The sequence below is a fragment of the Ascaphus truei genome, chromosome 3, assembly GCF_040206685.1.
Source record: "Ascaphus truei isolate aAscTru1 chromosome 3, aAscTru1.hap1, whole genome shotgun sequence".
In the NCBI taxonomy this organism is placed as follows: domain Eukaryota; kingdom Metazoa; phylum Chordata; class Amphibia; order Anura; family Ascaphidae; genus Ascaphus; species Ascaphus truei.
Genome location: NC_134485.1, coordinates 385,733,426 through 385,755,935, shown reverse-complemented (window position 1 = coordinate 385,755,935; position 22,510 = coordinate 385,733,426). Strand labels below are relative to the sequence as shown.

Below are 22,510 nucleotides of genomic sequence, written 5' to 3'. Positions count from 1 at the left end.
CTTGCTCACGAATCTTACCATTTATCTCCATGTGCACCAACACATGAGCCCTTGTACAATATGCTGTGAAGTTGTTTGTGTTAGACAAGCTGTGAGCTCTATCCAAATGAATAGCGCTCTGAGTTTACAGTACCTGACATCAGTACATTCACTATAATGATCATATTTAAAAGTCCTTGAAAAGATAAATGAATGTCATTTCAATAAAATTGAAAGTAAAGTACAGTATTTGATTGTGATGAAAAAGGAAAATGAAATATAGATTTTTAAATAAGTATATTTTATTCAGACTCGTCTGCACTTGAAATCTGAATGCCATTGCTGAAGTCAGGAATTAATGTATTATTGCCTTCCTCTTGAGCAATATAAATAAAAATATAAGATGAATACATCAGACAACTTAATTTAACATACTGTACTGGAGGTTGAACTCGATGGACATATGTCTTTCAGTATGTATGGGACATCCAATCATACATTGTATTGGAGTATTTATAATTATATTGTTATTGACACCTGAATGCCTATTTTAACATTACATCAGTAAAATGTATATATTTTAATTAATTCATCATACTAGCCCGCCAGGGCATTACATAGGGTTTCCTTTTCTCAAGTACCACCGTGCACCTTTTTCTGCGCAATAAATTCGTTTCAAAACCGCTCATACTTCATAACTGTGGTGCACCTACAGTACCAAAGGGATTTATTTCCTCTTAGTACCTCTGAGTACTTTTTCTGTTGCATTTAGTAACAATCTTAATAAATAAGTGAAAACTCCTAATTTTTATTACATACTGTAAATATAGTATTCTGTTTTCAGACAGTATTGCATTTAAAAACTCCTAGTTCAACCCTTTGTGTGCCAGAGGGGCCGTGGCATCGGAGTGCCAATGCACCTGTGGCACTCCCCTCACGTGACTCCTTCTCTCATGTGATCATGTGACCGCTTCATCACATAGGTGTGCGAACCCAATCTCCCTAATAAATACGAGCGAGCACATACATTGTGATCTAGCTACTATATCATGTGCCAAAAGTGCCAAGTCCCATGACGTAGTAGCTACTTCAAACAGCACATATAGGGGCCTATACACAAAGCGCCGTAAAAAAAAATCGCTGGGCTGTTTTAATCTCCCGTTTTGACAGCATTGCTATCACGGTATGCAGAAGCCCAGAATACCTGTGATAGCAACATTTTTAAAAAAGGCCGGTAGCCGGCGACGTGATGATCACCTCTCTGAAAAGGACTCACCCAGAGATTTCTTTCTGCTGCAGAGAGAGAGCTGCCTCTCCAAATCTCGCCCGAAATTAAATGTTTAATTTAAATTGTATTACTAGTGTAGATGAGCAGGGGGTCTCTGGAGCAGAACCGTGTTGATTTCAGGTCCGGTGACCCACTGCATCCCGAGATACAGGCCCTGTTATGGGGTGCCGGTATCTCCTATGCATTTGATTCCCATGGTCAAGTGGGAATAAATTTCATTGGAGATGCCAGCACCCCATATCATGGCCTGTATCTTGGGAAGCAGGGGGTCTCCAGACCTCAAATTAACGCGGTTCTGTTCTGCAAAGCCGCTGCTACAATACACTAGTATTAAAACCCAAATATTTTTTTTTAACTCAGGTGTTACTGTAACGGTTACCTGCTATGTTAATTAAGCTGCTTTAATGTAATTTGTATTAATAGTGTGCAGGAGCAGTGGGTCTCCTGAGATGAAACGCATTGATTTCAGCCTCGGGGACCCCCTGCTTCCCAAGTTACAGGCCCTGGTATGGGGTGCCGGTATCTCCTCGAGTATTTAAATCCCATGGTCACGTGACGCAGAAGATTTAAAAATGGCGACAATGCCGGCACCCGATGCCCCATACCAGGGCCTGTAACTCGGGAAGCAGGGGGTCCCTGAGGCAGTATAAATACAAAATAAGAGTCCCCAGCGCTAAAGATAAAGTCCAAGATACTGTAGTCCAAATGGATAGTCTGAGATATGGGACTTCTCTGGATTGGTAGATGGAGTATAGGAAAAATTCCAGATGGGTGGTGGTGTCCTCAGGGATAAATCCACAAGGGTTCTGCAATAATAGAAACAAAAGGACACACCAATTGCGCAGTATGTAACAGCTCAAGTCCCTATCTAGAATAATGAACAAAGAAACCCTACTTACAAGATAATATCTTGTTGGTACAGGGGAGAGAATCTGTACTTAGTATCCTGTCTTCAACACGATATTTCACGGACCCCACGTGAACCAACGCGGTGATTCTTCCCTTCAGATGGCGATTACACTCTGCTGAGTCACGAAACGCGTAGGGAGGAGGAGCTTAGTTTTTTGAGCCGGTCCAGCCACCTTAGCCGCCTGACGCTGTGAGAGCGTCCTGCATTGCTGACGTCATCGGTTCGCTAGTCGCGGGTACTGCATCCAGTGAGTCTCTCCGTTTGCTGATCAGGCTGTTAACAGGTTGCGGACGGCATCCGTGAGTTGTATCACTATCCCCCATTTATTGTAAGTGTGGGTAGATTGTGTTTTTAAATATTTTATTAAAGTGTAGTACGTATTACATCATTTGTGTCCACTTTCCCTTCACGCATGGGTGTGCTGTATCCGCTATACCTGCGAGTGTAATCGCCATCTGAAGGGAAGAATCACCACTTTGGATCACGTGGGGTCCGTGAAATATCGTGTTGAAGACAGGATACTAAGTACAGATTCTCTCCCCTGTACCAACAAGATATTATCTTGTAAGTAGGGTTTCTTTGTTCATTGTTCTAGATAGGGACTTGAGCTGTTACATACTGCGCAATTGGTGTGTCCTTTTGTTTCTATTATTGCAGAACCATTGTGGATTTATCCCTGAGGACACCCCCACCCATCTGGAACTTTTCCTATACTCCATCTACCAATCCAGAGAAGTCCCATATCTCAGACTATCCATTTGGACTACGGTATCTTGGACTTTATCTTTAGCGCCGGGGACTCTTATTTTGTATTTTTATTATTGTCAACAGGTTTGGAATCATCTGTTTTATGTAGTTCCCCTTGGCAGCTTTATTTTCACCATCACTTAAGTGGTTATTTCCTTGTATTCACTTTTGTATATATCACATTTGTTTTGATGTAGGTTAGCGCTTGTAGTGGGTTAATTTTGCTGTTTGCTTAATAAACTAATGCTAAATAAAAAAGCAACTATCAGTAGAAAAAACACTTTTGCCAAAAAATGCATTGACTGTCACTGTATTTATCTGTACCCTATACAGCCACAGATTAATATACATTCTACAATATGCCAATGGGCAATGAAAAACATAAAAAGAAAAAACTACAATTAAAAAAACTGAAAAAATACATTTACATAAATTCAATATTTTTCTTACCTTTAGAAGCATTGACCCTCTGAATCCTAGCGTTTCTGCAAGCTCTTGTACCGTTACGTCATCAAAGTCAATCCAATGCCATCCACCTTGAAGATTCGGAATATGTAACAAAATTCTTCTTTCTTTTATCTTCTTCTGTCATTATTTCTTTAATTTCTTTCATCGTTAATCTTTCTTCATCTGTAAATCCAAAGCCATGGTAAGTCCCAACGGATGTTGTGTTGTCATCTTCTTCCTGTTAAATAAGACGTCAAGGCCTTATGTATGGTCTATGATGTCACATATTCAGGTCAGATGGTACAGCTCCAATCTGATTGACGCTGAATCATGTGTCAGCCTCTTTTTTTGTTTGTTAAGGGTGTGACATCATCTCCAAGGGAGGTAAGTCACATCCTTCAAACTATATCACCATAATACCTATATAACAAGGTATTACAGCCAATGGAATTGAAGACAATCCCATTGGTTGCTGTACCATGTGATAAGTCACATTAGTTCAAAAGGATGTGACGTCACTTTAAGGGATGATGTCACATCCTTTTGAACTAATGTAACCTATCACATGGTACAGCAACCCATGGGATTGTCTTCAATCCCATTGGCTATAATACCATGTGATATGTCCATGTGGTTTGAAGTATGTGATGTACCTCCCTTGGAGATGACGTCACATCCTTAAAAAAAAAGAGAGGCAGGCACATGATACAGTATCCAATCAGATTGGAGCTGTATCATCTGACCTGAAAATGTGATGTCACAGCCCCTATATAAGACCTGGACGCCTCATTTAACAGGAAGAAGACGACAAGAGAACATCCTGTTCTGGATTTACCATTGGGTTTTGGATTGACAGAAGAATATAGAAGATTAAAGAAAAGAAAGAATGACAGATGATGAAAGAAGACGGTGATAAAAGAAAGAAAATTATGTTACCTTTTCCGAATCTTCAAGGTGGATGGCGTTGGATTGACTTTGATGACATCGCGGTAAGAGAGCTTGCAGAATCACCAGGATTCGGAGGGCCAACGCTTCTAAAGGTAAGAAAAATATTGAATGTATGAAATTTTAATTTTACAGGTTTTATGATTGTATTTGTTTCTTTTAATGTTTTTCATTGCCCATTGACTGATAATGTATTAATCTGTGCCCGTTTACGTTAAAGATAAATACAGTGACAGACTGCTTTTTTTGGCAAATGCTTGTTTTCTATTTATAGTTATTTTTTCAATTTCTGTTTATTGTTTTGATTAAATTGATTTGCATTTGGATGGCATGTTATTAGTACATTTTAGGATTGGTTAACGTTTTTAATTATTTATATGTTTTGTTGGCTACTGGTTTTAATTAATTAATTTTTTTTTGGCTAGTGTTGTAAATTAATTAATTGTTTTGTTGGCTAGTGGTTTTATTTGTTTCATAGTTTGCTTGGATAGTTGTTTATTTAATTGTATTGTTTTGGAATAACATAATTGTTATAATTTAGATATTTTGGTGATAGATAATTATTTGTGATGTGTACTATTAGGCTATTTAGTTCTTTTATTTTTGGGGTGTTTAGGTGCTTCTGCATTTATGCGATTATTGTGTATTTTTGGCATTCATTATTTTTATTAGGTTGACCATTGAGTGTTATAGTGGCTTATCATGCCCATATTATATGGGTATGATATACCACTGTGCCATCAATAGCTACAGGGTGGGTTTAGTGGGCCCGGGGTTGGATCTTAGCCCTCCTGGGTGGGTATCGTGGGACAGGGGTTAACCCCTTAATTACTATAGCGGTTATTAACCACTAAGGTGATTAAGGCGTTACGGGCCATTAGATTGTATTTTTTCTTGTATTCTTACTGGCAACGGAGGATATGGACCTGGAGTATGCTGATGAGAATGCAGGGGTAAGTAGTAAGGTTTATTTACTTTATTTATGCTGGCTGGCTTATGTTTTATTTTATAATGGGCATATGAGCTATTATCCATATCTGGATAATAGTAATTTTGCCCATTACTGTACCTATATATTGGGGGGGGGGATTTATTTATTTGAATTTATGCGTATATTTTTTTTTTTTAGGCACAGGTTTGCTACCACAGGCCAGTGGAGACTACGGGACCAACCGAGGGCTGCCAGACACCCGTGGGGATCACTCAGGGGGCCCCAGAGACCAGCGGGGACCACCAGATGGTCCCCAGACACCCGCCAAGACCACACGGGGACCCCCACCAGGACCACTCGGGGACCCTCACTGGCCTCTGGTATCAATCCTGTGTATAAAAAATTAATAAATGCTTTTATGTGGGGGCACAGGGGGCGGGTTGTGTATTGGTGGTTAGTACATATTGTAATGTTTAATGGGGGCAGAGGGTATGAGTGAAGGCCCAAGTACCCGCTTCACTCACGCCCTCTGCCCCCAATAAGCTGCTGTTGTTCCTTAACCCATTCATTGCCTTAGTGGCTAGCCTCTAAGGTAATGAAGTTGCCTGTAAATGCATTTTTACTGCATGGGATTCATGCCGGGGGTCTCCGGTGCTGATATTAATGGGTAACAGCTCCAGACTCCTGGCATCAATATGAGTAATTCCCCTGTCACCGCTTATCGGCAGCTTCTCACCACCTTCCTGCCAACTTTTCCCGGGGGGTGGATTTTGAGAGGAAATCTCTATTCAAGAGCTTCGATTAGCCTCGATAAGCTAATTGGGGCTATTAGGATTGCACGAGTTTGAAAATCTGCCGATAAGTGACTTCTCGACGCTCGTTTGGCATTTTTTTTCCCTCAGGGGGAATTTTTTTGCCAAAAATTGCTTTTATCACCGACTTATTGGAGCTTACTGAAAAACAGTAGTTTTTTTTGGCGAAAAGGCATCGATAAGTGGCTTATTGGTGCTTAATGCATAGGCTCCATAGAGTTAATAAATAGGCCCATAAGAATATGTAAAAACGCAGCAAATGGAATCGAATGTAACATGTTCCAGGAAAAGTGTTCTGATTTCTGAAGGTCCTTAGCTGGTGTTTACTTTTTTATCTCTGATGTTTTAGAAGATGTCCAATAAGACCAGCATACGGTGTTACAATCAAGGAATGTTGATTGCCATAAAGATTAGACTTCATATATTGATTTTTGCACACAAAGATATTTATGTATCTATTAGCAAGCTATTTACATGTACTTAAAACCGTACTGAGTCAATATGAGCACTAAACACTGCAGGTTTGGCTGTGACAATATACAGTACAGTGTTTCTTCATGTAATACTGTTTGGTCAATATACTGTACAGTAATATATACTTATAGTTACGAATCTAAATTCACATCGATGTTCCACAGATGCAACAGAAAATACTGTTTGTTAAATTATGGGGCTACCACTCAGCATTTACCCAGTTAAATTAAAACTAAAAAATATAATCTAAATCTATACTACAAAAGTCCTGTCATTCCACTCAACAATTATTTAGACATTCTAGCATTATTGTTTATATTATATATTTTTCATTCATTCATAAATATTGATTATGAAGAGTACAACATAAATATGAACAAATCAGAGAATACTAGTATTAGTACTAGGAACAGTATTAACATTTATTACATTATTGGTACTTTTTTTTAATCAAGGGAATTAGTAATTGTACACACAAAATATATGAAGATTTAACTTTTATTTCCTAATGTTGGATGCAACAGTACTTGTCACACGCTGCAGCATTAAAACTGACATGTTGATACATCATAAATGTAGCATGAACTATCACTGTCATCTGTTTAAAAGGAACGTCATTCTTGAAACAAATAGTTCTTGCAAAATACATCCTACTTTAGTACTTGGTTAAACTCATTTTAAACCTAGGTGCTATTTAAAAAAAAAAAATCTTTGTTTTTCTTTTTACACAATTATCTTATCTCAAATTATTATATTTACTGTGATTTGAGCTGTTAAGCAGTTTCCTTTACTTTAACTGACAGCTACAACATAATGGTAAATGGAAATGCAAACTTCCATTATGTTTATTATTCCTTTGCAGCATTTAAATTATTATATATTATAGGCTAAAGTAGTAAAATTCCGGGCATTATTGAAAACCCTGCTCTCTGATTGGTTAAAATTCCGGGCATTATCCAATCAGTAATGCCCGGAATTTTAGCAGCTTGCAAAGTGCAGTTTTCAATGTGTTTATTTCCAGCCAATCAGCTTTCAGAACAGCTGAGACAGGGCAGGGGATTGGTTAGAATGAAATAACAGCTCTGAGACAGGGCAGGGGATTGGTCAGGACGTATCAGCCACGGGTTGACTCCTCCCCCTCCCGAGCTGACTGAGATTTTCTGAGCAGATTCAGTTGAATTGGGGGGGGGGGGGGGTGGAGAGAATCTGCAAATAAGTAAGTGGCTGTCTGCAGTTTGTGTGTGAGTGTGTCAGTAACAGTGTGTGTGTGTGTGCTGTGCTGTGGTGTTGTATATCTGTCTAGAGGTGCTGTGTGTGTGTGTGTCAGCAGCAGTGTTTATGGGTGTAGCAGCAGTTTGTGTGTGTGTGTAGAGGTGCTGTATTATGTGTAGAGGTGCTGTGTATAGAGATGCAGTGTTGTGTGTGTGTGTGTGTGTGTGTGTGTGTGTGGGGTGTGTGTTGTGGTGCTGTGTTGTGCTGTGTTGTGTGCAGAGATGGGCGGGAGAGTGCAAAGTTTAGTAAGTGGCTGCATTTTTTTATTGTGGCTGCAGTCTGAGTGTGTGTGTGTGTTGTGCTGTTGTATGTGTAGCAGCAGTTTGTGTGTGTGTAGAGCTGATGTGTGTGTATATAGAGCTCCAGTGTGTGTGTGTGTCAGTGTCAGCAGCAGTGTTTATGGGTGTAGCATGTGTGTATAGCAGTAGTTTGTGTGTGTAGAGCTGCTGTGTTGTGTGTGTAGAGGTGCTGTGTTGTGAGTGTAGAGGAGGTGCTGTGTTGTGTGTCTAGAGCTCCAGTGTGTGTGTGTGTGTGTGGTGTGCCTGTGTGTGTAGAGGTGCTGTGTTGTGTGTGGTATGCTGTTGTGTGTGTGTGTAGCAGCAGTATGTGTGTGTGTACACAGAGGGGGCGGCAGTGTGTGGATATAGATATCTGCAGTGTAAGCGTATATAGAGGTGGTTTCATGTATTTACCATTTTATTTTAATAAAAAAATCTATTTAACTATACAAAAGTGTCTATTATTTATGAAATAACCTACATTTAGCCTATAATAATAATAATCCCTGAAGAACAGGGCATTACTGGCCAATAATGCCCTTGGCTGGAAGAGTTGAAAGCCACCAGGGCATTATTGGCCAGTAATGCCCTGTTCTTCGGGGATTATTACTTAAGTATATGTGGAGGATATCAATATTTCCTTTACAATTTAAAACATTTTATATTTAATATAGTTATAAACCCCCAAGCACTCAAACAGTGCACCAAGTTATATGTAAACATTAAGACACTCTTCTAGCACTTGGTAGTGTACACCTCATTGTAAAGTATTGCATAGATTTTATTTAACTATTTCTAAAGCTATATATTAAAAAAAAAAAATGTCTTACCTTTCGATTTTTTATCTTGATAAGATCTACCACGGAAGTGAGATGTATCTGTGTAAAGATTCTCTAGGTCTTCTTGCCATGTATTGGGATTAAAGTGTTTAAGTACCTCTTCAACGGTGTCAAACATGGCAATAGTCTGGTCAAGTGCTTCCGCAGTAAGAGTGGAATCAGTCACTGATGGAGTGTGATGGGAGTCTTCCTAAGAGTGACACAAAACTCAATGTACAGTAGAAAAATACATGTTATTTACATTGCCACTCCAGTTATATTTATTTCGGGGTAATTGTATTTTTAATTTACCTTAGTCTGACAGCTAAACCAGTTAAAATATATTAGTTTATAATTTAGATTGCATTTATGATTTATAAATGTATATAGACAGAAGGCTTTCTTATCAAACATCAGCAATTTTTTTTTTTAAAGATAAATTAAATGTAAGTAACTGAAGGAGTGGATCAGTGGTATCAAGGCCATATGTCTTAAAGAATATTGAGTATGCTAATCTACAGTTCTACCTATTACCCCAACATGATGAGTAGGAACCATGTTAAAGACTAACTAAAATTCAATCTATTGTGCAAAAGTTTGGCGTAATTCAAAAGTGGGATTGCAGCAATATCTTTTAGAAGTACTGCCATATTCCCTATGAATAGTTTATTTAAATATGAGTAGCAATATTCATCTAATTTGCATACACCAAAAAAAATTGTTAATTCAGCGTTAAATAGCCCTGGCAATACAAATAAGCTATTATTCATAGAAAGTTGTGCTAATCAGTGCTAGCACTGCAATTGCAGAGCGTGAGACATACAGCATCACACTTTTTTTTGCCGTAGGGTTATATAATATGATTTCTTACAAAAACCCCATGGCATTTTTGTTTTAACCTTTTGATACCTGAGGCTATCAATACAGTATTTCAAAGGAATGGCTGCAGGTACCAAAGGGGTCAACATACAACAATAACAATGTACAAATATCATCTAAAAAGAATAGTATCCATACAGTGTGCAAATATAAGTCCTTTAGTAACCTACATGGTCAGCTAGTTATGGGTTGACCAAGACCAGCTGGCTACTTGGAATACTAAGGAAGTAGTATAATAAAATTTTCTACAATATTAATATATATTTTTATCACCTATTCTAGGTTGGCAAGTCTCATCTTGCCTACAGATGCAGCCTCGAGTATCAGAACTCTTGCCTTGGAAATTCTGGGACAGTCTCACAGAAAATGCCGCAACATTGCCTCAACATTTCTGTGAGATTCTTAATGGCCCATCGGATTAACACAGCAGGGTTCGCTGCAGTCCCATTCAATTTGAATGGGAACTGCAGGGACACCCCCCCCCCCCCGCTGTGTTAATCAGATGGGCCATTAAGAATCTCATAGAAATGTTGAGGCAATGTTGAGGCATTTACTGTGAGACTGCCCCAGAATCTCCCAGAATTTCCCACGTACAAGTTTTCTAATAATCTTGGCTGCATCTGTTTGTAAATATTGGCCATTTTATACATACAGTACAGTAAACAAAGTAAGATAGGCTTAATGACAGACTGGGTAGGTTAGAAGGATTGATGGTAGTCTGATATCACCAGGTATCAGAGTTTAGTGAATAGCCAGGGAATAAATAATTTTGTGTTAATTACTCATTTGCATGCTCATTTTCATACGCTACATTACTAATAACACTGACATACTGTATCTCTTCGATAAATAGCTCTTCATAACTGCTTTACCACTGGCGATATAGCTTTAGTGAGTAGGTCGATAAATAAAATTGGTGTTAAACCCTTGAGTCACCCAGGACGTAGCTACTACATCATGAGTTCTGGAATTTAAAGGGCCCCATGACATAGTAGCCATGTCCAAAAATGGCCACTCATACAGGTAAAGATCTTCCCTGAGTATTCAAAGGGGGATAACTCTTCCCTTCTGTCCTGTCATCAGTGATGGAATGATTACGTGACCACTTCAGGAGGAGGTCATGTGTTTGGAGTGCCGGAGGGTCTGTGGCACTCTGTGCAGTGGCTTCTCCGGTTCTCAAAGGGTTAAACACGGATAACAGCATTTTGTTTTTTCATTTATTGACCTTTAATGAATCTAGGGCCATAAATCCATGCAGTGCAGTACACTATTTATTTGTCCAGTTTGGACATTTGGGAGACACACACACACACTTTTTGGCCTGGCAAAGTAACTAAATTCATGTTTTCTTGTGTTACTAGTTACGTAGCTGTAAAACATTGTAAGGAACTTTCATGAAGCTAACCAACGCAGATTTGCACCTCACTAATAAGCAAGGTATTATCAGATTACTCCTAAACCAATATACCTGTACTGTATATTGAGTACAGATTGCTGTCATTGTTTTATTCCTTCATAAACCTATAATTTTCAAGTTACATACAGTACAGTATGTAGTTAGGGTTTTAGAATTCTATATGAAGACTACATAAAATCCTATACAATGTGTTACAGGACCCGGCAAGCAGAAGGGTTAAATAAAGTGACACAAAAAATGCTAGCATACAAAGTAAATTAAAAACATAAATCACTGCAGTGTCTGCCCTGTGGTATCATACAGGGTCTCCAAGTCTGTTCTATTTAATCAAACGCCATTTGCTCAGTTGATTTATATGTTCACTCCTCTATGGACTCTGATCGTTCCCCCTTTCATCAACTGTATACTGTAGCTTTTCTGGTATGTTAGATGTTAGTCTGCTTACAAGGGGAAAAAAATTCAGCGCAAATAACACTTTGAGTGAAAAAATGTGCAGTGACTTAAAAACATAAAAATATAAGTACAACCATAAACGACAGTGCAGCTCCAAAAGAAAGACTCTTTCCAGGGGTCTTAATTACAAGGAAAAACAGAAATCTCCGAGCGCAGATGTCCTCAGGTCCATATATAAAGGGGAAAAACAAATGAAGAAAAATGAGTGCAACACTGTGTAGTAATATGGATAATTTAAAAATGTACTCAAGTTATTCCCACCCACGTGGTGTCCAATTCAAACGAGCATTTCAGAGGAAAGACCTCTTTGCATACCAACAGCAAACAGCAGAACTCTTGAGAAATCCTTATTATAATAAGAGAGAAGAAAAATAGTGCAATATATTTTTACTCATGTAAATGTAATACAGAATGCACTTACAAAACGTAAGAGGCCATGTAAGTATTGAAAGCCGAACTGGAGTTTGCGCCGTCCACCCCCTCTCTTGCCTCTCTTGTACCTGAGGACATTTGCACTCTGAGATTTCTGTTTTTTTAGTCTGCTTACACCTTTAATTTCCTCTTAAGACATTTGTCCTGGCTGTAATGTTCAAATTACATCTGTTCAATTTGGCGATGTCATGTGATGTTTAGCAGTATGTTCTAATTCCATTTGGAGATACATTGCAGTTAACAAATGTTCATATTTCAAAGTGAATATTTTTAAGTGCAGGTGGAGTTATGAAGGAATTGAAAATGAGGTAGGCTTCTGTCTGGCTGCATCTTGCTCAAGTACATGAGGATATCACTGGACATATGTATTATCTTCATCATCTACCATGAATACTGTCTATTTTACAACTTGTTTGCCGGGACCATTATCCTTCCTTCAGTTTCACCTACTGTACTATAACCTCCTTCAATACAATGAATATTCACACAACCATCAAGTGACTGTGAAGGGGTACCCAGGCCATGAAATAAAGGCATTCTGCTTGTCTGGGTTCCCTTGAGTCAAATAAAGTAACTATAAAGTGTCAGTTATGAAATCCAGGGCTGGTTGCAGTCCTATTAATATGTGATAATATGTCTAAAATGCGCCCGCTAGGAATAAGGGGCCTCGAGCACTGTTTAAAGGGTTAATTGGATACGCATGCCTTTGGTTTTGTGGTCGAGCTGGCATTACAATACTGTATCACTGGGTAACCACAGACAAGCAAGGGAAACCTTAATCGCAAGTTAAATTGGATAAGTGGTCTGCGGTCATGAAACGAGGCCGGATCGCAATAATGTATAATGTAGTTTCCTCATTCAATTAAGGTCAATTGGTAAAGTACGTCTGCGGTTATCAATTGCGGCCGGGGATTGCAACATTGCATACCAATCTCAAACCTCAGACCAGAGAAAAGTGTAACCACAAAACACCTCATAGCCCTCACATAATTAAGCAGCTAACTTTGGATAGGAACGTCCTAGCTTTCTGATTTTTGGTGTGTAGAGTGCTAAGTTGTAGACATATAATCTAGTATAGCTATTAGAACTGTAACATTTATTTAAAAGCATAAATGAGAAGTAGCTTAGAGTTTAGTACTTTAAAGTTATAGGAACCGGGACATTTACATTTCAGTCAGGCAGGGCAGCGGATACATTAAGCATTCACCATTGCCATTTATGATCAGGGATGAGTCAGTCAGGACTTCTGAAATTCCCTGTGGAGCAGGCTCCAGGGTGTCTGCAAAAGTCTGTGGCTTCAAAAGACACCAACCTGGGGAAAGTGATAAGTGTCAGGAACTGTATATAAACAATTTGCCTAGCAGATGTCCGGGCATCCTGGAGAAAGGTAGACTTTCTTCCGCTGTGCAAGGGGGCTTGGTCAGTTGTGCTAAGCGGGTTAAGTGTGAAGTTAGCGCATGACCCTTGGCATACCGTGAAGCCTTTTGCCCGGTTGCAGGAACTGCTGGCAAACTTGACATTGGGTGGGAATTTGCTTCCCACACCAAGATTGGCTGTGTATTATCCCGATAGGCTTGGGAGGGTTATAAGCCCGTGCAGGCTATCGGTTATGTGTTCTACATCGTTCATCTGTGTGACATCGGAAAGCACAGCGTGTGGTACCAAGATGTTTTATCGCAACCAAGAATTGTACCCCGCCGTAAAAGTTTGTTAGAACTAAGGACTTGGAAATGAATTCTGCAAGCGCAGAACGAAGAAACTTCTTTCGGCTGAGAAACAGGATCTGCAAATGGCGCCCCTAGCCAAAGACGGTTTCACGTCTCGGGTTTGCGTATTAATCCCACTCCTGGGAATTAATATCTAGAGACTGCATTTCGTGGACTTTCGTTCTGGAAACCATGTATTTCGTTTTACCTCATTCTCGTAAGTATTATTTCGTGTTATCTTGTAAATCAAGCTGTGTGTGTTTCTCGTGTGAATAAATACAATTTATTTTATCTCACGCTTTATCAATCAAAGGATCCAGGTATATTTTTGTAGGATAAGAACTGGTCTCCCGTGACACATCACACCTTGCTTTCCTGAGTATTTAATCATCTAATATGTACACTCTGTTTTTGCTTCTTTTCCTGCAACACCTCTCCTCATTAACAGGTTCTCTTCCTTTAATCTAACTCACAACTCTCCTCCTTTCCTCTTTCCCATTCTTTGTACTTATGAACTCCACTGTCTTTTGCACTCATTTCTGCCACCTATAGTAACCTCTTTTGTAAGAGCATACTGTATGTCACAGCAAACATTTCTCCAATCCCTGGCCCCTGCAATATGTACCCTTCCTTGCTCTTGTCCTGGACACCTGTACCATCCCTCTCCTCTGTAATATGTAAAAGCACCAAGTCTTCAAACCATGTACCCAACCCCTGCTCATCTCCTTCTCTCCCTTATTCATGCTGTCACTGGAATGCTCACTCGCTCGCTCTCTAACAAAATATGTACTGTGCATGACTTTTTCTTCTGTCGCTCTCTTCAGCTGGGCCGTCACAGAACATGCGTAATGGGAGTAACAAAAGGGATAGACACCACTTAAATTGACAATAAAGCGAATGCAGGGTGTAAAAGGAACAAAGAGGACCCTAATTCCTCCTAAATAATAACCAAAATATAAAACTGTGTTCCAGCACTCACTGACTGATAGAATACTAAAAAAACATGGGAATATTGCAAAAATGAAAAAGTTTAATAATAGATGCACAAAATATATAAATTGGAACAATGCAAATGAAAATCACACAAGTACAAAAATTACCCTCTAAATGCAAACAATGTGGGAAAAAAATAGAGGGGAAGGGGGAAAGACAGGGAAAACAACAATGGGGGAGGGGGAATAAGAGGGGTGGGGGAGGGATATAGGGGGGCAATGTTTCGGGGGTTAAGACACCTTCCTCAGGCCCATTCCCTCAGGTCTAATAGGACCAAAGTTACTTCCCTTACCCTGCATCCCCAACAGACTGAGTCAAACCAAAAAAGATAGTAATAATACAGTATAAATGCACTAATGTCCAAATGCAAATAAATGAAATCCTGATGCAACAAAAAGAATATGTATCCAACCGTCAAAGTCCACAAAATGTGAACCGCCTGCTCTCACTCTCTCTCCTTCATCCACGGGTTGCTGAATGAGAACTAACACAGCCCCAGTAGAAATAGGCAGGAACGGATTACATCATCACAGGGTGTGTGGAGAAGCAGACGTCCTCATTGGTGCTAACAGCGATCATGTACTCCCGCAAAGTTAAATCCCAGCCCAAGTGCAGGTGTCCAAATTCAAGCAGCTGCTACTGATCTCAGCCTGATTATAGCAGGAATGCAGGCAGCTTCCCACAAATTATCAGAGCGCCCTCCGTTGCCAGGACAGCCATCTCAGAACACTCACAGCACTGTTTGTAAGCTTGTCAGAATGGCAGGCAGTGAGGCATAGCAGATCAACTCTATGGGTCATAGGGTGATAAAGAAAAAGAACATAAATAAAAGTTAATAACAGCATATAATAAAAACTAAAACATAACAAATATAAAACTGTACACGTGTATAATACCATGCAAAGGAAAGGGTCTTATAAATGTTAAAGAAAAACACTAACCAACTGAACAACGTTCTGGTACCCTAGATAGGTCTGTAGATTAAAACCTCAAAACATGTCCATACAAACGATGGAGTAAATGTTGAGATAGTGATCCGGAGGTAGAGGTGGGTGGAGATAATGGCAACAAAAGGTAAGATCCCAACAAAAAGAACTGCCAATGGGGATCCAAGAGAGCTGCGCCGCAAAATTCAGGAAGAGGAGCAACCTGTAATACCAGTGAATAGGTTAAAGGGCAAAGTAGGGAAGATCTTAACACACAATGTATACATACTCACCAATCAGGCCTCTAAAAGATACCACAAATCAAACGTGTTAACGCAAGGATTAGAAATAGCAACTTAGATCCAGGTCTTTATTCATGCCTCTAGGGGCTATGGTACCTAGGTGTCTGATCCATTGAGTCTCTTTTCGTAGTAACAATCTCTGTATGTCACCACTGCGGCGTTTCATCCTCATGCCATTGATCACCTGGAATCTTAATTGGCTGGCATTGTGCCCAGCTTGTGTGAAATGATGGGCAACCGGTGCCTCTGGGTCACATCTGCAAATGGCAGTCTTATGTTATCGAATCCTGTCCTTCACTGATTGAGTTGCCTCACCCACGTATCCAAGAACAAATGAACATTTGATAAGATAAATAACATATTTGGATAAACAGGTATAAAATATCTTTATGGAATACGGTTGTCCAGTGTGTTGATGATGGAAAAAGACCCCTTCCTGCATGCTGCTACATTGACTGCAACCATAGCATTTACATCAACCTAATTTCGGTGTCCCCAAAAATGTCTGTTTAAGATCCATGCCTCCAATATTAGCTCTAACTAATTGGTCACATATATTTCTGCCACTTTTATACGAAAAAAGGGGTTTGAGCGAAAATAACAGTGCCAACAGGGGATCACTCTGTAGTAATGGCAAATGACGCAAGATAATGTCCTTAATCAGTCCACTTTTTATACTTTAGATTGACACAGAGGGTATTGAAAATTGTTTGGTTGTACGTGTAGCAATTCATCACCATGTAGGAGACTACACATCAGTGGGACTTTTGCCTTTGAGCTTTGATTTCGTTGTAATAATTCCTTTGGTAACACATATCAATGGGGTCACATGGTGGTGGTGACATAGGAGTCAGTGTGCAGCCTATTGTGGTGCAGTCCCTATGCCCTCCCTTCTGAGCCTCAGGGAGGAAGTGCAAATTTGTAGTTAGTCCAGTTCCACCCCTCCTAGGGAGTGTAAGTGTGTGCCATCTCCTCCTGGCTGTGAGGGAGATAGGCCAGTAAGTCCACTGGCCAAGGAAGATCTGAGGCTTCAATTAGAAGAGAGCCATCATCATCCAGAGGCCTGAAATCCTTTGTAAACCCTGTATCTGCTGTGAAAACATCTTTAGTGACTGCGATTAAAGCCCCTTTGTTTTATTACCCCTGCCTGAGTTCTCAGTCTATTGGGCAGGGGGGTGGGGGGGGAAAGAAGTCTGTTCCAGTGGGAGACCGTCTCTGGATATCCTGGAGCCACTGGAGCTGCAGGCGCTGTCACCAGTAAAAGATCACCAAGATCATCAAAAGCCTGTCCTGCTCCCCCACTACATCACGGACACTCAGCTCTCCTGGACCCTCACAGGTATGCCAGCACCACAACAGCAGTAGCCATAGCAGTATCTTCGAGAGAGTGGGGGGAGGTACATGTGTTACACTTGGAACAGGGATACATACATACAGTAGGGCTACCACATTACCACACAGTATTTCTGCCATCCTACTAAACAATCACTAACGCTGCGCCTCTGTTTTTATAATGTTACAGTCACTGCAAATTAGTTCACATACCCTGCTGATCAGACAGGGAATTTGTACAATAGCCTTTCGTTAGAGCTCTGGATTCCAATAGCTGCAGACTGGTGTTTCTTACAGTAAATTTGAAAACATAACTTGTGTTCCAATGCAGGTGGATCTCTTTCTTTGCTCTGGCTGTTAAATCCTGATATTTCTCCTCTTAGCTGTTGCAGTGCTCCCTGAGGTTTCACTGTCTTTGTACTGGCAAGCAAATCCACCAGTCTCCTCCCTCCATGGATCTGTCAGGCACTTGCCGAGTGGTCCTCACCATATCAAAACAAACTGCCACTCTCCCTCAGACTCAGTGTTCCAATCCTGCACAGGCTGATTCTAGTCACATGTTCACTACTTAGCATAACTCTTAAAGGGGCAATGCCCTGTGCTGCTTGCAGACACATGGGGATATATATATATATATATATATATATAAAAATAACCAGGTCCCCTTGGTTCCCCCTCCCTCGCTGTGGCTGCGGGGAAGCGGGAGACTGCGGCCGGTTGTGGAGGCGCTCAGGTGCTCTGCGGGAGGTTGTAGGCCCATTTGGTGCCGGATCTCTGGGGCAGTCCAGGGATACAGGCGTCGGCCATCTTTATTTTCGCGCATGTGCGATAGGAGGCTGGCGCATGCACAATGGCTCGATAGTTGTGGTGGCCATGTTGGTAGACCTCACTTATTCGCAGAGCACCAGTACACCTTGCACATGTGCAGAGCACCAGATAGCGGCAGCCATCTCACATAATTCTACGCAGAGGAACTACACCTCCCAGAAAGCTCTGGGAGAATGGGCACATGGTGTGAAACAGCCAATTGGACTGCAGCACCCCCCTGCTGCAATAAGGATACATTTGATGTGCTAGGGAGCCGCAAGTCATTAGGAAGGGGAGCAGAGACATAGAAGGTAGTGTCCAGGGAGCTGTGCTCCCCTGGACTAGCAAGTAAATGGGAAGACACAGAGAGTCTTCCACAGATCCCTTCTATCACTGCACAGCCAGGCTATAATGAATTAATGGTAGGGGTACAATACTCCCTGATCTATAGTCACAGAAACTGTAAGGTATACAGAAAGCAACCGCACCCAAATAGGAGTGTGAGCGGTTGTCAATAAAAGCCTTATGGGCAAAATAATAAAGTTTTATTGTTATATTAATAGTGTAACACAACGACGCATTGTCAATATTAAAAACATATTAAAACACAAGGTGTGGGGTGATACCAGAAGGGAAATGGTATATTCCAGTATTCATATAAACCCTTCTGATCTGAACTGTACCCGGAATGGGGGGTAGGTAGGTAGTAGGTATTGTGGTACAAGGGAACGTGTGTAGGGGATAACAACTGTCAATCACAATAATAAAGTGTATCAAATGTATCGGACAATGCTATAGGTATAAACGTCCCTCACACTGTAAATTCCCTTCAGTAACCACCTTACTACATGCATGAACGGGTGTAACAATGGTGGGTAATATGAAACCACAATATGGTAATATAACCCAGCGAGGTGCCTGTGGTGCAAATCATGTACCGCACTAATCACAACCAATAATAGGTCTGCAATCAACTCTAGCGTGGTTGAATACCACCACACCAAACAAACACCCTCTGCTCCCGATACCGGAACAGTCTCACCTGTGACCTCCGACGTCAACGCGATAACGTCATCCCGACGTACGTTTCGCGCTCGGGGGCTGGCGCTTTCTCAAGGAAGGAGGTAACATGTTGAGCAGCCAGTTCGCTCTATATACCCTACAGACGGGGTGGTGCTTGGAGTTCCCTAATTAACCGCAGTGTTGCGGATAACAGTGACAGTGCTATAGAGACGTAAGTGTTGAGCAAACAAGGGGTTAATTGGAGGTAATAGTAACGTAACCCTTGCTGTGCCTAAATTGAGCTAAACATGATGCATGAAGAATAAAGTTGATAGGTATACTGGTTAGGTGATAGGTCAGATATGAGTAGTATGACACCTAAGAACCAGATAAAATGGCAAAGACGCGGGTGACTGGGTACAGGACTCACAGGTCTGGAGAGAGGGTCAGCTATGATCTAATCACTGAATAGGGGGTGTAGGAGTGTACTAACCTACAGTATCCACCCCGTGGGTCAAAACGGACTCTAATAATTAGCTGTATACCTGGTACACCCTAAGTGGCATATGTCAAGTGTATAATATGGCAGATGGATTTATAAGAAAGATTTATAAATATAGCCCTCGTTCAGACCAGTGGGACTGAGTATATCTAGTGTATAAATCCATTTACACTCAGTCTGCAATAGTTGCCTGTCCCAGTCACCCTTTCGTTGGCCCCAAGTACATGTTGAATCCCAATGAAAGTCAGTTGATCAGAATTCCCATTATGTTCGTTAACCACGTGGCGTGCCACTGGTGTATCTGTGGCATTGCGTATAGCCCCCAAGTGTTCAAGGATTCTCTTTTTGAATTGTCTGAATGTTTTGCCGACATAAAGTTTGCCACAGACACAAACTATCAAGTATATCACACCCTCCGTGACACAATTAATAAACTCATTGATCTTAAATGTGCGTTGTTTTTTGGAGTCCATAAATTCGGTTTTCTTAGGTACATATCTACAAGCCTTACAACGGCCGCATGCATAAGATCCCTTAGGTTATTTATCAAGCCAGGTCTTATTTGACTTGGCTTGATAGTGGCTCCTAACTAGGATATCATTTAGGTTGCGGCTTCTCCTGCTGGTAAGTTTGGGTGTGTTAGATATAGCTCCACATAGATCTTTGTCATCAAGTAATATGTGCCAACACTTGTTGAATATCCGAAAAAATGAGCCCCACTGGTCACTAAAAGTCCCTATAAATCGAATCGGTTTATAGTTAGTGTTGGTGTGGGTTGTGTCCTGCTTGTGTCGTTTGCTCGATTGTATGCTTTTTTAAGATTTGCCTTTGAATGTCCACGTTCAATAAATCTATGGGTCATGTCTTTGGATTTATCCTTGAACTCACTTAAGGTTGAGCAATTCCGCCTAAGGCAAAGGTATTGGCCAGTGGGAATGGCTCTAATAACATGTTTGGGATGTTGGCTGTCAGCTCTGAGTAGGCTGTTCGTTGCGGTTGCTTTCCTAAAGATAGTAGTTTCTAGTTTACCTGTTGTATCCTTGGTAATGGTGATGTCAAGAAAATCAATCCTTGACTCACTCGAGACAAAGGTGAGTCTGAGGTTATGTAAATTAGAGTTCAGTACATCCACAAATGCTTTTAGTGACTCTACAGTTCCTGTCCATAGGACCATGATATCGTCGATGAACCTTACCCATAACTCAATAAATCTAATGAATGGTTCCAGGGCAACGGTTTTTATTGACAACCGCTGAATGTTTTTTATTGACAACCGCTCACCCTCCTATTTGGGTGCAGTTGCTTTCTGTATCCCTTACAGTTTGTGTGACTATAGATCAGGGAGTATTGTACCCCTACCATTAATTCATTATAGCCTGGCTGTGCAGTGATAGAAGGGATCTGTGGAAGACTCTCTGTGTCTTCTCATTTACTTGCTTAGCAGTACTCTCCCTCTTGCACTGGCTATCCTTCATCAGCAATATCTGGTGAGCGTTCTGTCATTAAGTTATTCCTCCCCTGGACTAGGCCTAGTTTGTCCCCTTAAGCCAAAGGTAGGCCCTGAGTCCCCATAAGCTTGTGGGTGCTGCAGGGACCACCCCTCTTAGCTAGGGACATTGACCATTAGCCTACAGTGTCAGGGACAAAGACGATGCCGCGCACAGTACTTGTGACCTGTGGTCTGGGAACAGACCCCCACCGCAAGATCTAGAGACTCTCTTCACGGTGGGACACTCCGGACGGAGTTCACCCCACATAGAGGCGGATGCCATTGCTCATGACGATGGCATGGGACTAGACAGGCCCCTTCCATCAGTTAATGGTACCCGGGTGCCGGAGCACCCGGCAGGTATCAACCACAAAAAGTGCACCAACGTTCACACACATTCCTGTTGGTAGCGCTACCGCACTCTTTGGGAGTGAGTTGTGGCTCCCGTAGACAATAGGGTAGTTAGGTGCCCAGGGCACTTCAGTACTTTGGGGGTAAACCTCACCAGGGTGTGGACAAGGCGGTTGGACAGAGGGGCACTGTGGGGTATTACGATCGTGCGAGGCATGTATGATATACGTATTGTGTGTTAGAGTATATAGCTAATGTTCAGTAAACCTGTTACTATATACCAATTTGTGTGTTTATTGTATTGGGAACTGTGAAGGGGGTTTTCCAGTGCTGCTAGGATCCCTCACAGGTGGTGGCGCTGGCACCAGAATGACTCAGGCACACCCCAGGCTCCCTTCTGCAGAGGATCAGGCCTCCTGTGAGCCAGACAGGTAAAGCGCACCACACATAGTCACCCTCGACACGGGGGAAAGGGGGATATATATAAATATATAAAAACAAAAGAAGAGAAGCGCCAACTCCATAGCATAATACTGTCAAATGTAAACTTTATTCAAACATGGAGTAGTCATCAGGACCTATACTCACATGGTGGGTAAAAACACAATCGTTTGAGACAATCTGTAACTGCAGGTAGACGCCGGTGTGACAGACAGGTGGCACTTTCACTATTTAGCTTATTTATATCACTATATACACTTTTTAGTACACTTATTCCAATCACTTATCCACACTCACACTCATTAGCACCACTCTTTGTTTGTGTCAGTTAATATATATATATATATAGTCTCGAGAGGGGGGTTAATTTGTTGGGTGTAGTTGCCCTGGGGAGGTTAGTTAGGCCCACTGAGGAGGTGATGAGGTTAGGGTTAACCCTTTGTTTGCCTTAGCGATTAGTAAAGCATTGCATAACATTAGATAGCAATGCTTTACTAGCCACTAAAGTATCCATGGTAGTGTATTTTTTTTGTGTATTAACCTATTTAATGTTTGTGGTATACCTACAGATATCAAA

The 22,510-nt window shown here is 41.0% G+C and overlaps 1 protein-coding gene across 1 annotated transcript in view; it reads right to left on the bottom strand.

Moving 5' to 3' along the window:
* PDGFD (platelet derived growth factor D) overlaps positions 1 to 22,510 on the bottom strand; it is a 311,915-nt gene that overhangs the window by 54,846 nt on the left and 234,559 nt on the right. The window contains exon 5 of the mRNA XM_075592395.1: positions 8,914 to 9,112. Within this exon, the coding sequence (XP_075448510.1) occupies positions 8,914 to 9,112 (199 nt within the window). The remainder of the gene's footprint in view (positions 1 to 8,913; positions 9,113 to 22,510) is intronic.